Source organism: Gymnogyps californianus, chromosome 10, assembly GCF_018139145.2.
Source record: "Gymnogyps californianus isolate 813 chromosome 10, ASM1813914v2, whole genome shotgun sequence".
In the NCBI taxonomy this organism is placed as follows: Eukaryota; Metazoa; Chordata; class Aves; order Accipitriformes; family Cathartidae; genus Gymnogyps; species Gymnogyps californianus.
The window spans coordinates 18,530,680-18,544,557 of record NC_059480.1 but is presented as its reverse complement, the minus strand read 5'-3'; the positions used below and the strand labels follow the sequence as shown (position 1 = coordinate 18,544,557).

The 13,878-nt window shown below is 44.1% G+C and overlaps 1 protein-coding gene across 2 annotated transcripts in view; it reads right to left on the bottom strand.

The window, feature by feature from the left end:
• Positions 1–13,878, bottom strand: part of DIS3L2 (DIS3 like 3'-5' exoribonuclease 2) — a 194,085-nt gene that overhangs the window by 69,960 nt on the left and 110,247 nt on the right. For both annotated transcript variants that reach the window (XM_050902202.1, XM_050902203.1), the window contains exons 12-13: positions 9,403–9,515; positions 1,986–2,093 (exon numbers count right to left, since the gene is read on the bottom strand). In XM_050902202.1, coding sequence (XP_050758159.1) covers positions 1,986–2,093; positions 9,403–9,515 — 221 coding nt within the window. The remainder of the gene's footprint in view (positions 1–1,985; positions 2,094–9,402; positions 9,516–13,878) is intronic.

Genomic DNA, 13,878 nt, shown 5'->3' with positions numbered 1-13,878 from the left:
AGAAAGGGCTAAGCCTGGCATTATTTTTCTAAAAGAAACAAGAATTAAAAATCCCAACAGCTTATCAATAGTCATATTCAAGTGAGGAATCTGTGTGGCTTTTCCTTGGGAGATGCATTAGCTCTAGACTTATTTGCTTTGGAACGGTAACAGCGGGAGCTCAGAGCAGCTCTCACCACTAGTAGTGCTGCTGGGCTCTGCTGTGCAAGCTCATGGTTACGATACCGCTGTGCACACAGGGTGCAATGAAGTGCTCTTTGGCCTCATGCATCCCTCACTGAGGAATGTCCTGTCCTCTATGTCAGTGTTCTCACGGCTCTCCACCATCAGCTGAGGTTCAAAGGCCGTGTTGGGGCCTTTGACTCACCTCCCTTTCACCCAGCAGAGCCTGGGAGAGCATCTGATCCTGTTTACACTGAGATTAGGCTATAGTAACACCTAGAAATACAGGAGACACATTCTGTCCCAACTCAGAGATAAGCTCTTACAAGAATGCCCTGCTGGGCAAAAGCCCTACAACCACTTTTCCTCTTGGAAGGAGTAAATTCTTCTCTGGCCTTCACCTGATATTCAAATCAAGTGACCTCGATTAAGAGTGCAGTCCTGAAAGGCCTCCTCGGAGAAACCAGTTTGCTGAGATGGCTGTAGGCAGTCTGCTTTCCAAGGGGCAGCATGGGCATGGCCCAGACCACTGCTCCTCCAGAGATCAGCTCCCTGAGCAGACGTAAGGAAGATGCTGCAGCTCCTCTATTTTCCCACTGGTCAGACGGGTTAGTCTGAACACTGTTTGAAAAGCAAATAATGTATATATTGCAGGGGACAGGAGACAAGATTTAATTAAAGGCTTATCTTAATTAAGACTTGACTATTAGCTGTTCAAAGACCACTCAGTCAATAAAAGGCCCACCAAGTAGCTACTGTTAGAAGGCCTCATGAGTAATCATGCTGTCGCTATAGGAAGTGGAACGCTTTTCACAATGAACAAATAAAACCCACCGCGGTGCCAGAGCAGGGACTAGCTGGAGAAATACAGCTATAGATATAGGACTGCAACTATATCTTGCTAAAGCACAAAACAAGATTCAGTATCCTTTAGAGCAGCATGGACAATAATAAGGAACTGAAGTTAATCTTTGTGAAAAATTACCAAATTGGCACACTCCACAGAGAGAGTTGTGCATGAGCACAACACTGGTTAAAAAAAACCTAATTCTGAGTACAAAAAGTGTCCTTCACATAGATCAGAGAGTCCTCTGGAAGTGGCAGTCTTTAGCCCTCCTCGATTAGCGAGGGGACCCTGCGATCACCAAAGAGGAGATCGCTAGGGTTACAAAGAGTGTGGGAGAGGAACAGGGAGAGAAATTAAGACCTGGGGAGAGCTGGCAGGCAGCTGAAAGCAGCTTGCTGCACTGATAGACAGCCTCCACAACTGCTCCGTGGAAATAACGCAAGCAGAGGATGGAGCTGTGCCTTTGCTGAAGAGCTATCACGCTTTATTTGGATCGATGTAATTTGCAGCTCTGAAGAAGAATGAAATAGTCTGTTTACCAGAGAGGCCACAGAGGGATACTGCCCGCATCCACTGCATTGCACAACCGCCTGTGAGCACAAGGCAGGGTTGGAGTCAGGGGGGAACATCTTGTCCCACCCAAAGTGTTAGTTTTGAATTGCTGCTGGAGGTAAGGCATTAAATGGATGAGTGACCTGCCAAGGAGCAGGAAATTCTCTGTTCCTGAGATTCGTACAAATATTCTTCCTTTCCCCACCATGTTGTGAGATTATTCCAGTTGGAAGTTCCACGGTATCTCATCAGTAAGACAAGATACAGGGACAGTCCTACATCCTCCAGTATTGTTCACCGACAAGTCCTTTGCTATCCACCTGGGTGTTAAGGGATGGCATTTTTACCACTCTGTTTGCAAAAGTAGGGGCTGGCCACCGAGGGAGGACTGATTAGCGGGATGACTGCCTGCTACTTGAGGTACCTTGCCTTCTGGAGTCACCTTCCACATCACTGAGAACGTCAGCCTATCTCGCATGGGATTGAGACTGCATAACTCCTCACAGAGCAGCTTGGGAAGCATCGGGATCACCTGGAAGAGAAGAGAAGAGAGGAGAAAGGAGAGAGCCTTGGTGAGATACAGACTTTTAGTAGAGACTTGTCTGTGGTCAAGCTTCCCTGACCAGTTGGTAAAAGACAGGCTCAACAATGCACAAAAGGAGAAAATGCGTTAAACCTTCAGGATCACATTCTCTGTGGCAGAAGTGGCTACATCATAGCTCTGGGATGCATCACCCATGCCAGAGCTACATCACATGGCGAACAGCATGCTGGCATGGAATGAGTAAGTAAACCAAATCCTCTGAAATGAGAGGAAGTCAGACATGGCTAAGGCCACCAACACTCACATTAGCCCCATCCCTCAATGAGACCAGAGGGAGCTGTCAGTCTCCAATGCGGGAATCATTCCCAGTGCTCCCTTCTGAGGAATGGAGTAAGCATCCTGGAGCATCCTGCATCCTCAGTTATGCAAACACTTCACTCTGCAGCTTTTAAGGTCACAAAGTTTGCTCTGTTTTCCACTTCTTTCCCAGTGCCAAAATGGCACTGGGAAGAATGAGGAAGGCTCAGCACATCAGGAAACTTGATGTTGAAGAAACATGGTCCTGGCAGTCAGGAGCTGAAGAGCTTGGATTTGAGAACTGTGTTTCTTGCTTTGCCACTGAATACTGTGTAACCAGGCAAGTAATGCAAGTCTGCTCCCTGCAAAGCATAAATGGAACTTCTCCCACGCATCACAGGAGTGGTGCATGGCTTTAATAAAGATTGAGCCATGCTTTGTAGCACAGACAGGAATGTGTAGATGTTGGTAAGATTAACAAAAGCACCTGTTCTATAACTATTGAACGTGGTGTTTGCAAACAGAGGGAGAACAATTACTATTTTACTATATTCAACTCTGTTTGAACAAAATGTCAGCCAACAGAAATTTCTGGCAGGGATTTTTTAACCTGTGTCCTAATTCCTTACAACTAATCAATATTTCTGCTGCTGAACACTGAATCACCAAACCACGAACTACTCACCTGACTACAGCAACAAAGCAAAAGCTTTGGAGCATATTCACACTAGAGCAAACCTGAGCAGCTCCAAGTGTTTCTACCATCCCCGACTTGACGTCTCGGGGTGACTTCCCAGGTGAAGTCTGCAGTAAACATAATACTTAGCAGCTGTTTAATGAAGCAAACCTAATTATTAGAGTTTCACGTTCTTATTTCCCTTCTCATTATTTACCTTTGTGAAGAAGCAGTAACTACCCTCAAAGAAGAACCACGTTATTCCTCTTGTTTATTTTGAGTGGCAATGTGGGCTGGTGCATTCCAGAAAAACACAGAGGGAAATGCTCTACTTGGTTGCCATAAAATATTTTAGATATTTAATTTAGTTTCTGTTTTGATTGCTCTGTGTGCCACCCTGTAAATATAGGACCAGCAGGAAGCTGACTGGCATGCAAATCCCAGCTCTTCCAAACTCTATGACACCTATTTGGTGATTTCAGAGATAACTTTTTCTACCTGGATGCCAAGGGAACAACTGTTCTTCAAAATAGTAAGAAAAAAAGTCTCAGGTGTCCATTTTCTCCTCAAGTGCACACACTTCGTATTTACCTTTTGCTTTGAAGGAAAGACTCTTAAAATATTTAATCACATTTGTGGTTTGGCACCAGACGATGGCTATAAATCCATTCTAATTGCAGTGCATATTAATGCCAAAAGGTTAACTGTACGGTCTGTGACTGTCAAGGAGTCGCAACATGAATCAGCAGCACTGGTTCAGCTGGAAGGTCACAAGGGCACAGATTACGATAAGCTGTTTCCCGCAACACAAAGGCCATCAACTCTGTTATTCCAGTTGTGAACAGTATGTTAACAATACTGGTACATTCATAACTCACAGATCCAGTACGTGAGCTCTGCCATGCTGCCTGGAAGGACCCACACCACAAGGTTATAAATTTAGCATAAGCAGTGCCAACCCATACCAGAAAGGAGAGAAAAGAGCTTTATAGACTATCGGAAATCCCTGCCTGCCTAAGATCGCCCACGACCACCGTGAGACCCTGAAGTTCAGGTCACAGTGAACAAAGTGCTAGTAATTTAATAAAAGCTCCTATGCCCTATTCCACCCAAATTAAAAGCTGCAGTTACTAGCTTTTCTCTCTCTCTCCCCCCCCCGATTGATTATCTGATAATGGTCTGTACTTATCGAATATTTCTGCGCCTTAGCACATCCTCTTTCCCTTCACATCTCCTGCAGCAATAACAGTCTGCTAGAAAAATGCCTACATGAAACATGAAAGCCCATCCATGAAGAATAGCCTGAACAAAACAACAGGATGCTTGTTTTAAGTGTACTTGAGCAGGATTAATATCCAATTCAAGAGGCTATAATTCTATGGAAGAGCTTTCAATGATGTGAAACACAAGCAAAGCTTTAACTCAGATCATAATTACAGCACTAAACACTCACCAAGCAATTAGCTGTAACAAACCTACTGTTAAATAGGGAAGCATCAACCCGCGCTACCCTTGTTTTACAGGAGAGAAACTTCAGGCAAAGTAACTTCACCCAAGCCATGGAGGAAGCCTCACAGGAGAGCAAGACTTCAATCAACCTTTTCCTGGGCTCAGCAAATACATACATAACATAAGACAATGTGACCTTGCATTGAAGGTATTTCAATTTTATCTACCTTACTGAATTAAAAGAGGAAACCTGTTTTCAACATCACAACAGTCTTGGCTAACTGCCTCCCTCTGCTTTAACATCACGATTCCTCTTCACATTCTACACGGAGAATAAACCAACTGTCACAGAGCACAGAAGTTTAAGTTACAAATGCACATTTCCTTTTTCCTTAACATGATACGGTCCCAGGCTGAAAGGATTCTTAGTAGTTGCAAGCCCAGCATTTAACACACAAAGATGTCACAATCGTGTCACACTTGGAGAGCGAGATGTTTCAGGAGTTATTCCAGGGGCTGCCCAGAAGGAGCTTTTGCAATAGGATTATCTCCATCTCTTTCTGAAGGAGACGCAGGATGAGAGGAGATTTCCCTAAGTACGTCTTTAATGCCCAGATTTGCAAAATATCAGGGTTGCATAGCATCACCTCAAATAATCCAGAGGTTGCCTGGCATCTTTTAAATGCTTTGCCCTTCCCATGACTGTCTGCCAAGAGACAGCGGCGTCTGCCAGCTGCCCTGTGGAGTGCCACGGCACGCAGAAATCCGGCTAGCTGAAACACTGCCGAGGGATATCACCTCCAGCATGAAGTGGTTTCCTTAGCAAATTGCTAAGGATGTGCCTATGTTGGGGATCACATCATTCAGCTTGATTTTACTGCAGGCGGAAATAAAGTCACCTGGGCTTATACAGGGATCATAAAGCTGGAACAGGGAGGGTGTATAAATGTAGTTGAATCTAGAAATGCAGTTGGAGAGACCCAGCAGGGCTAGGGGAAAAAACTTTCACAGTGAAAAAAAGGACCTACAGCCCCCAGGAAATCCTTTCTAATGAACGTATCATAGAAACGAGGGCTGAAGAAAGGCTTGGGTGGTGAGAGCTTGTCTGGTTTTCATCCCCCTCTATCAGTCAGACTAATAAAAGACATCATCTCCCCCCACAAGCCTAGCAGGGCCCAAGAGGTACTGGAAAGGGCACTTCCTTGAGTGAAAGGCTGATACCCACAATGTCGCAGCTGTGGGTCTGCATTTCAAATCAAATCACAGACAGAGGATTTCTCTCTCCCTATTTCCAAGTCCTACATGCGAAATCTCCAGCGCTACCGTATGCAGCTTGAGACTTTGCTCCAGCACTGCCCAACAGCCCCCCTCCATGCTATCGGCTCTCCCCGCAGGCAGCCACACGTCCCAGGACGCCAAAGTGGTGGGCAGCAAGGGAAAACCAAAGTAAGAGAATGCACTGCTGGGACTGGGGGGTTTCCTACACATCATTATCCTGGCATTATAAAACTCATGGACCTGTAACCATGGCTGGACACACTGCTTAGCAGCTGGCTCCTCTGCATGGTGGATTCGCTTTGGACACGGGAAGATCTAACCTCCTGCTTGTGAGAGCCCTTGGTTTTGTTTTGCCTCTTCGGCTAATAAAGTGCTTCCAGAAACCAAATGCAAGTTTCCAGCCTCGGACTCATTCCTAGGAAGCCGGGCAGTGGGAGGGAGCACACGCATACTGGGATGATAAAACTCCCCGTTCCCTTTAAAATCAGAAACATCTGCTGCAGCCAGGACTGACTCACTGGCCAGGTTCAGAGCGGGTTAGCCAGGGTGGCTCTCATCAGTGGACTCGCTGTAGCAGCTTTTCAAGGAACAGAAGGGGAAAATCGATCAGTCAACCAAAGGGAAAAGGGAGCAAACTCTGGTTAAGAAAAGCCCCTTATTTGCACAAAGTCGCACGGTCAGCTTTGCTCCCTTCAAACAACCCCATTCTGCTGATGCCCTGCTTTGGCTGCCCACTCAGCCTTGGTTCAGTTGGTTACGACCACCGCTGACTCTGGGGGTGACCCCTTCACCCACCGCCGGTCCGACAGGGAGGGATTGTATTAACTGAGAGTTTCCATCAGCTGCTCTCCCCAGAGCTGGGAGGAGGACGCCGAGGTCCAACAATGGGGTGGGCTCAGCAAGCCTCTTGCTTACACACTAAAAGACACTCAAAGGAAATAGGCAATTTGTTTACGAGCCAAGATTTCTGCTCAAGACTTGTATCAACACTTCCATGAATTCAGATTTCGAGCAACTCTTTGTTACTCAGCCTGAGATTATCAAAATATCAACACCCTGACAACCTGCTGGTGTCAAAAGTGAATGTCTCTAAGTCCTTGGACTCAATGTGAAGATAGGCTTACAGTTCTGATCTTTGATCTCCAGTATAAAATAGGACCAATAAAATATTATAGGGATTTATGGCTGACCTCTCACTCGAGCTGCTTCACACCTAAAATAACACTGTAAGATGTGCCAAAAAAGAGGAAACTGTTTAGGTTTTCTTGCTTCTTAAAACCTGATACACTCTTATTTCAAAAACTTTTGACTTTTATTAAATAGACTGCTAGCAATTACACAATAACTCCCCTTCTGGATACATGGCTCAGGAAAATTAAATATGTGGCTTTATTTAACTTCTTTGGGAGGATTAGCATGGTGCTAACCTCTAGCAGAATCACAGCTGTCTTAGGAAACAGTTCCATCAAAGGAAAGCATATTTTCTACAAGAGTCATGCTACCATCTTGTTTCAGACATCCTGGCTGCTTTCTTTGCCCATCCTCTCTCTCCTTTTCACCTCTTGCAACTAAAATATTGACCATTTCATCATCTAACCTAGTCTGCATTCTTAAAATATGTTTTCTGCAGGGCAGAAATGTGGGTAAAACACTAATCCTGACTGCTGGGCCAGGGTAGTTCAAGAGCAATTGAAGATTACGGGCAACAGATTACTTATGTCGGCATTGCACGTGACTGACTGGTACCGCTGGGAGGAAAAGTGCTTTGAAAGAAAATCCAATTAGCTTTTGAATTCAACTAGGTTTTCATGAAAAATGTCTCTTTTCTATATAAAAATCTTCTTTCTCTCTTTAAAAAAAAAAAATCACATGCCTTCAAACCACAGTATTTTGACTTGGAAATACTGCCACAACATCTTCCTGGACCACAGCTTTGCTGCCCTGCAGTGACAACCCCCCTGGGCCAGCCCACATCTCCCATAGTGAGCTACAGCCGTTGAGTCATCCATCAGAGGGGGAAGCAGAGCACCGCAGAAGCCAAGGGCTTATCACTAGAGACACTGTAGGATTGGGAAGGCTCTAGTGCCAGAACTGCTGTTTCCATGAGATACGCATTGCTTCCTGCTCCTGGAGAACACCAAGTCACTGGTAACTGGTGTTTCCCAGCGCGGCCGCTCCTTGGTCCCGCACTGCAGCACCTGTGTGTGTGCTGTTGGTCTCACTACCACAGACCCAGCTTGGGCACTTCTGCATTGCTATCATGGCTATTCCATGCAACCCATACCCACAGAGACGTAAAATCCACCAGACTCACTGAGACCCCCTGAAGCTGTGCCTTGCTATTTCTACCCAAGGCAAGTTACGGAACAGCTACTAAAGGTTAACAGCTTGATATCAAATGACTAATTTGATTTCAATAGGGTGAAATAAATCATTTTATCATCTAGAAAGTGTGGAGAGGACACAATAAGCTACTGAAACAAGCATCATTACAATACCCTCCCTGGATAGCAACCCTGTGAACAACCAGGAAGGGAAGGGAAAAATCACTCCTAATCCTAAGTAGCAAGTATGTAAATATATTTATTTATTATATAAAAGATGCCCTCTCATTCCAGAAAGGGCTGTGGACACAAGGACTTCAGCCTGACTGAATGGGAGTGTGGGGAGAGGCAGATTAGTCTGCTCCTATGAGACTGCCTCAACACTCCTCTTCATGCAGCTGATGCCTCAAGCCGACACAGGACAGTGACAGCCAAGCTTCCCAGTTTCCCTGCACACACAGTGCCAGCGGTATCTGATGAGCTAGGAAGTGTTTCTGCACATTTAACCGAAAATGAGACAGCCACAGACAAAACCTGGATGTTTCCTTTCCAATAACGTTAAACTTGAACCTGTTCATTTTTAAAGTTTGGAAGTCAACTTTAAACTTGAGCTTCACATTTGATTGTTACACTAAAATCTGTACAATTTCAAGTATCTTTTCATTGCATGATGAAAGAACGCCATTTCTCCAGTATTTGGGATACCCAGATAAAATAAGAGTGTGAACCTTCTGTTGTACCTCAAGATGTGAGATTGCACAGGGTGTTTTACACCCTATTCTGCTATGCATCCACTTCTGGGAGGGATTAGCTACTACTACTGCACTGAAGACAAAGACAAAACTCTCCACCACCACCACCACATCTGCAAATTTCAAGCTCCCAACAGCAAAGCAGATGAGCCAGCTTGGGTCTGTCAGGCTTATCTCAGGTCAGCATGGTGCAAACGTAGCTATGCAGCTCTGGGCCCTGAACCAGCTCCAGATCAGCAGAGTCCCGTTCACACAGAGCTGGCAAGCCCTGGCACACCCGGGTCTCTGCCCACAGACACAGGGTCACGAACTGCTGCTTCACCCCGTGCTCCTTCCGTAAGCTCCGAGGTAGTCAGCAGCTATGTTAGCTCTTGCATTTGCACTAATTTACTCATTTTTGTACGTTTGCTGCAATAATAGCCAGATTTTGATTGCAGGCATCTGAAAATGAACCTTTAAAATGAATTTATGGTAAATGGAAGACACAGTTGTCAGATGAAAAAAGGGAAAGTTACCCTTACCTTTTGCACTAAATAGACACTAGTTGCTCTTTCACTCGCTACTTTATCCAGTGCTGTTTCTTCCAGTACAAAGTAGCTTACATCCGCGATGTGAACACCCACTTCAAAGCTCCCTGAAATTGCACAAGGAAGTCAGTAGGCTGCAGGTAGAAATGAACTGCTGACACATTTAACTCTGACCCCTCTCCCCCCTCTGCCAGTGCTACCGTAACCTTTTTGGCCTTATGCCTAGATCTCACAAAAATGGTACTTCTTTCCACCTCTTCCATCTAAGATGAAAACTATGGTCTCTCAGGACGCTACCAAATTCACAGCCACTGTGGCTCCAACATACGAGTGAATACACATACGAGTGAATCCTAAAGCACAGCGGTGGATAGGTGAAAACCCTTAAAAACCATGTGGATACGTCTTTCCAACTAGGAGCTTGTAATAGTGAGCCCAGTCCTCATCCCTTTGCTGTCAGACAACAGTAAGGAAGAAATGTGGGACCTCACCTTACAAGCACACAGGCAATGCAGGACACCATTTCCCAGGCATGGAGCAGCCGGTCACATATGGTTTTGGGTTCTCAGAGCTGCACTTGTTTCCACTTCACCCTGGTTGAGCCCAAATTGCTGCTGGTGACCTGGGAAGTCTTCAATGACTTTGGATCAGGCTATGCAGAATATTCCCACTGTTATTCTGCCTTCCTTTCAGATTAGGCTTTTTATTCTTTAATTAGAGTCCAGTCTAGAAGTATCTTAATTCAAAAGTTAGGCTAGAGGGGAGTACTACTGAGGTTTATCATGAGGTTTTGGCAATAATTCGGATTTGGAAGTAGTGATCATCCTCAGCTTTGGAAGTAATTAGTACCTTGGTCCAAGAAATTCTGGTTTGCTAATCCTCAAAGAAGCTTATTGACCTTTGTTTTCTCTGGAAGGACTAGGCTAGATTTGAGGTGCTTATTTGTAGAATAGTTCTAAGTGCAGCGGGTTCCTAATTATAACATTTGGCTCTTTAGAGGAATTCACTAACTTCTTGGTATCTATAAATATTTTTTCTTTCCTTAATTTTTTTAAAAAGACAATGTAATAAGATATCACGCTGGTGAGAATCCTGTTTGTTTATACGCCTTGCAAAGAATATTACCAAAACCCTTCTCTAGAGTGTCACGTTTTTGAAGGATAAATGGTTCATAGCTGCCGTCATTATGCAGTACATCTGCCTGTGTGCCCTTCTGATGGGTACCGGTGCTAGATTTCAGCAGAGTGGTAATGGAAATGTATATAGGCGAAGAGGAAGCGTGGAGAAGGTTCAAGCTCATATTAGGAGAGCCACCCAGCCCACTGTGCCCCCAGTTGGGAGTTCAGACAAGTGAGCACCAACCTGCCCTGTGCGACTGTTTGAATTCGTAACAGTTTTAACTTAACTTTATTAAGTCATGTTTGCACAGCACTTTGAGTACGTGAAGTATTATCTTGCTTTTTGAGCTGCTTTTGTACACTCGACAGAGCACAGATATAAAGGCAGCAGAAACACACATGGAAGGCAGGAGTGCTGGGGTTTAGATTTGTCCACATAACCTACAGTCACTGGAAGGTCCTGCAGAGAGCAAATACGATGGCAGCAGGGAGAGAGGGCAATAATCCCATCGCACACCAAGGGACAAATTCCACCACTCGTTAGGAAGCTGGGAGAAAAGACTGCAGATTAAATGGTTCACCTCAGAAAGCTGCCTACAGCTGTGTTGTGATATTATCACATGCCTCGAAAGCTGCTCTACACGGATTAGGCATCCAAGCCTGAAAGTACTTAGACAGTAAGTCTTAGACCAACAGTTCAACCAACAGGTTTAATATTACATGCACTCGAAGCCAACACGCTTAGAAGGTAAAAAAATATTGAATACTTTGAAGTCAATATTGTAATGTATTGACCCTGCAGGCAAATATTGACTAAAGGAAAAGGAGAGGGAGTCATTACATCATGCCTTTAATCGTACTTTAATTCAATATGTGCACTGTTACATACATGAACTTTTTGTCCTTGGTAGAAAATCGACAAACCAAGAAAGATCTCATTGCATGAGATAATAAAACATGGAGTCAGCCAACGAAAACACATTGAGCAGAGTTAAATTTCATTCAGGTTTCCCACCAGAGCTTCTAAAAGCTGGGGTCAGCGTGAGCCCCCTGCTTTTGAACTTTTAATGGAAATTCTATCTAAATATTTTCTTACATACATTGACATAATGCAAACTGGCAGCTCTTGGGTTTGTCTTGCTCAAGTATGAATCACCCTATCTCCCTCACCCCCAAAAAATTCAGACCAAGAGAACTTGAAGATACAGCACAGCGATCAACCAATCTGATTTCTCTCAAATCACTGCTTTTGAACATGTTAGACAAAATACCAGCCTAAGCCTGCACAGAAATACCTGCCTACTGCTCTCTCCTGGTTTATTTGCTAATTAAAATGAAAGAGCTTTGTGGATAGAGAAATACTATTCACTAGGATTCTCTTCCAGGTCCACAAACAGTTGTTCTAGTCTCATTAATTTTTATGACAAAGTCACAAAAGGAACATTTCACATTGTGAGTCTTGTGTTATTTCCCAAGGAAAAAAAGAAAATGTGGCCTGAATGACAGGAAAAGAGTTAAACTGGCACTCATTTATTGAAAAAGTCTTGTCAGAGAGAGCAGAGAAAAGGGGGAAAGGATGGACACCACATGGCCCACACACGACAGGCTACTACACACGGTCTACTCCACTTTCATTTTGATGAAGAAATCTACTTTTCCAGCAAATAGAGACTTCAAATCTTGGCATGTAACTCTCCATCGTATATACTTTATACCCTAAATTTCTTACAGAAACAAGTACTTTACAAACCACAGACTTGCTTCACCCCAAATTTAAAATTCTCCTACAGTGAAGCTAAATCTGCACAACAACCCCTAAAGCTAGGTATACACTACCAGTTTAAGGATATATTTTTTTAAAAGGAATTTACATAAGAATGTACAGGAGATTAAGCCAGACATTTCATCTGCTGATATTAAAGCAAAGGCTGAAGGGAGCATCTATTGCAATGAAAAATGCTGAAGGCACTTGGATGGCTTCTTTCACTCAGGATCTCTGCGATTTTTTCATTTAAAAGCATTTCATCTGAAAGTGGGTGCAAAATTGTCATCCCATTCAAACTCTACCACTACAAAGCTGCTACGTGGGAGACGTTTAGCAACAGGGAATGCAGTTTAGAATCAAGCAACGCATGTTTTATTGACCAGCTGTACCCTGTTAGCTCCTCTCTGCAACTGCAGAGATGCGGCAACAGAGATGGATGGGAGACAGGAGTATTATTTGAAATCACACTATGGCATTGCAAAACCCAATAATGAGGCCCTTTGCAAAGAGGAGCTCTCCTCCCGAGATCTGCAAGTCGAAATAGGGAAAGGGCTGGGCACTCAGCCACCAAAGCTCCTCTTGGGCCAACGCTCTGTGCAAGAGGGACAGGATTTGTTGCCACCTTACTGCAAACAACACAGTTCTGATGCCCTTGTGGCACTGCACACAGAGAAGACAATTTCCCTTTTTGTTTACCATCACGTAGGCTGCTAGAATGGCAGAACATAATGGACCTGTATTCTCCATCTTTCTAGAAGCCTGGATCCCCTCTCAAAGCTTACCAAGTGATAGAGCTACGAAAGGCAGGTCTCCCCCAGCACGATGCTGCACTAGGCACACAGCAGTTTTGGGGAAGGTTCGGCTCCTTGATCTGAGAATCTGGCTTGTTTGAACCCACTCCAAAACCTTGTGTGTGTAACACTGATATGATGCTAAAATCAAAGGAGAATGGTGGCACCTCACAGAAGAACAAAGAACAAGCTGTTCCTTTTTTTTATTTTTTCACTGATGATCTCATTCTTTACGACAAAACAGTTCAAAGAACTTTTTTCCTTCTTTATTGAGGAAAATTATAAACAAAAAAGGATTAGCAAGAAAGAGCTGGAAGAGAAGGAAAAGGCCCTTTCAGCCTGTAAATGCTCCATAAAAACTGCCAACCCAGCAAGTCATGTCACGTTTTTGCCCAGGAATTAGAAAGTTGAGTTGAATGTATTTGAACAGTATGCAAGGGAACACACTGGCAGCAAATCCCTCTTCTCTGTCTTCAGCAACCCTAGTCAGTCCTAGCACAAATGCAGAGAGACAGTCCAAGCAAGTTCACTTCATACCTTACCGTATGCGAATTTTAGGACCACGCAACTTAAAAATGCAACTCTTCAATGATGAAACAGCAGAAGGTAATTCTCTAGCATGCATACACACTGTCCCTTATTTCCATCTCACCTTCAAGCACCATCATTCTCAGGAGAGAAGACAAACACTAGCAAGAGTGTTAAGTCAACTTAAAATCTAATACCAAGTTTTTTGTATTAACCACTATTTCTCACACTGTCTTCACCCCTCAGGGAGATACAGAAGAGTTCAAAG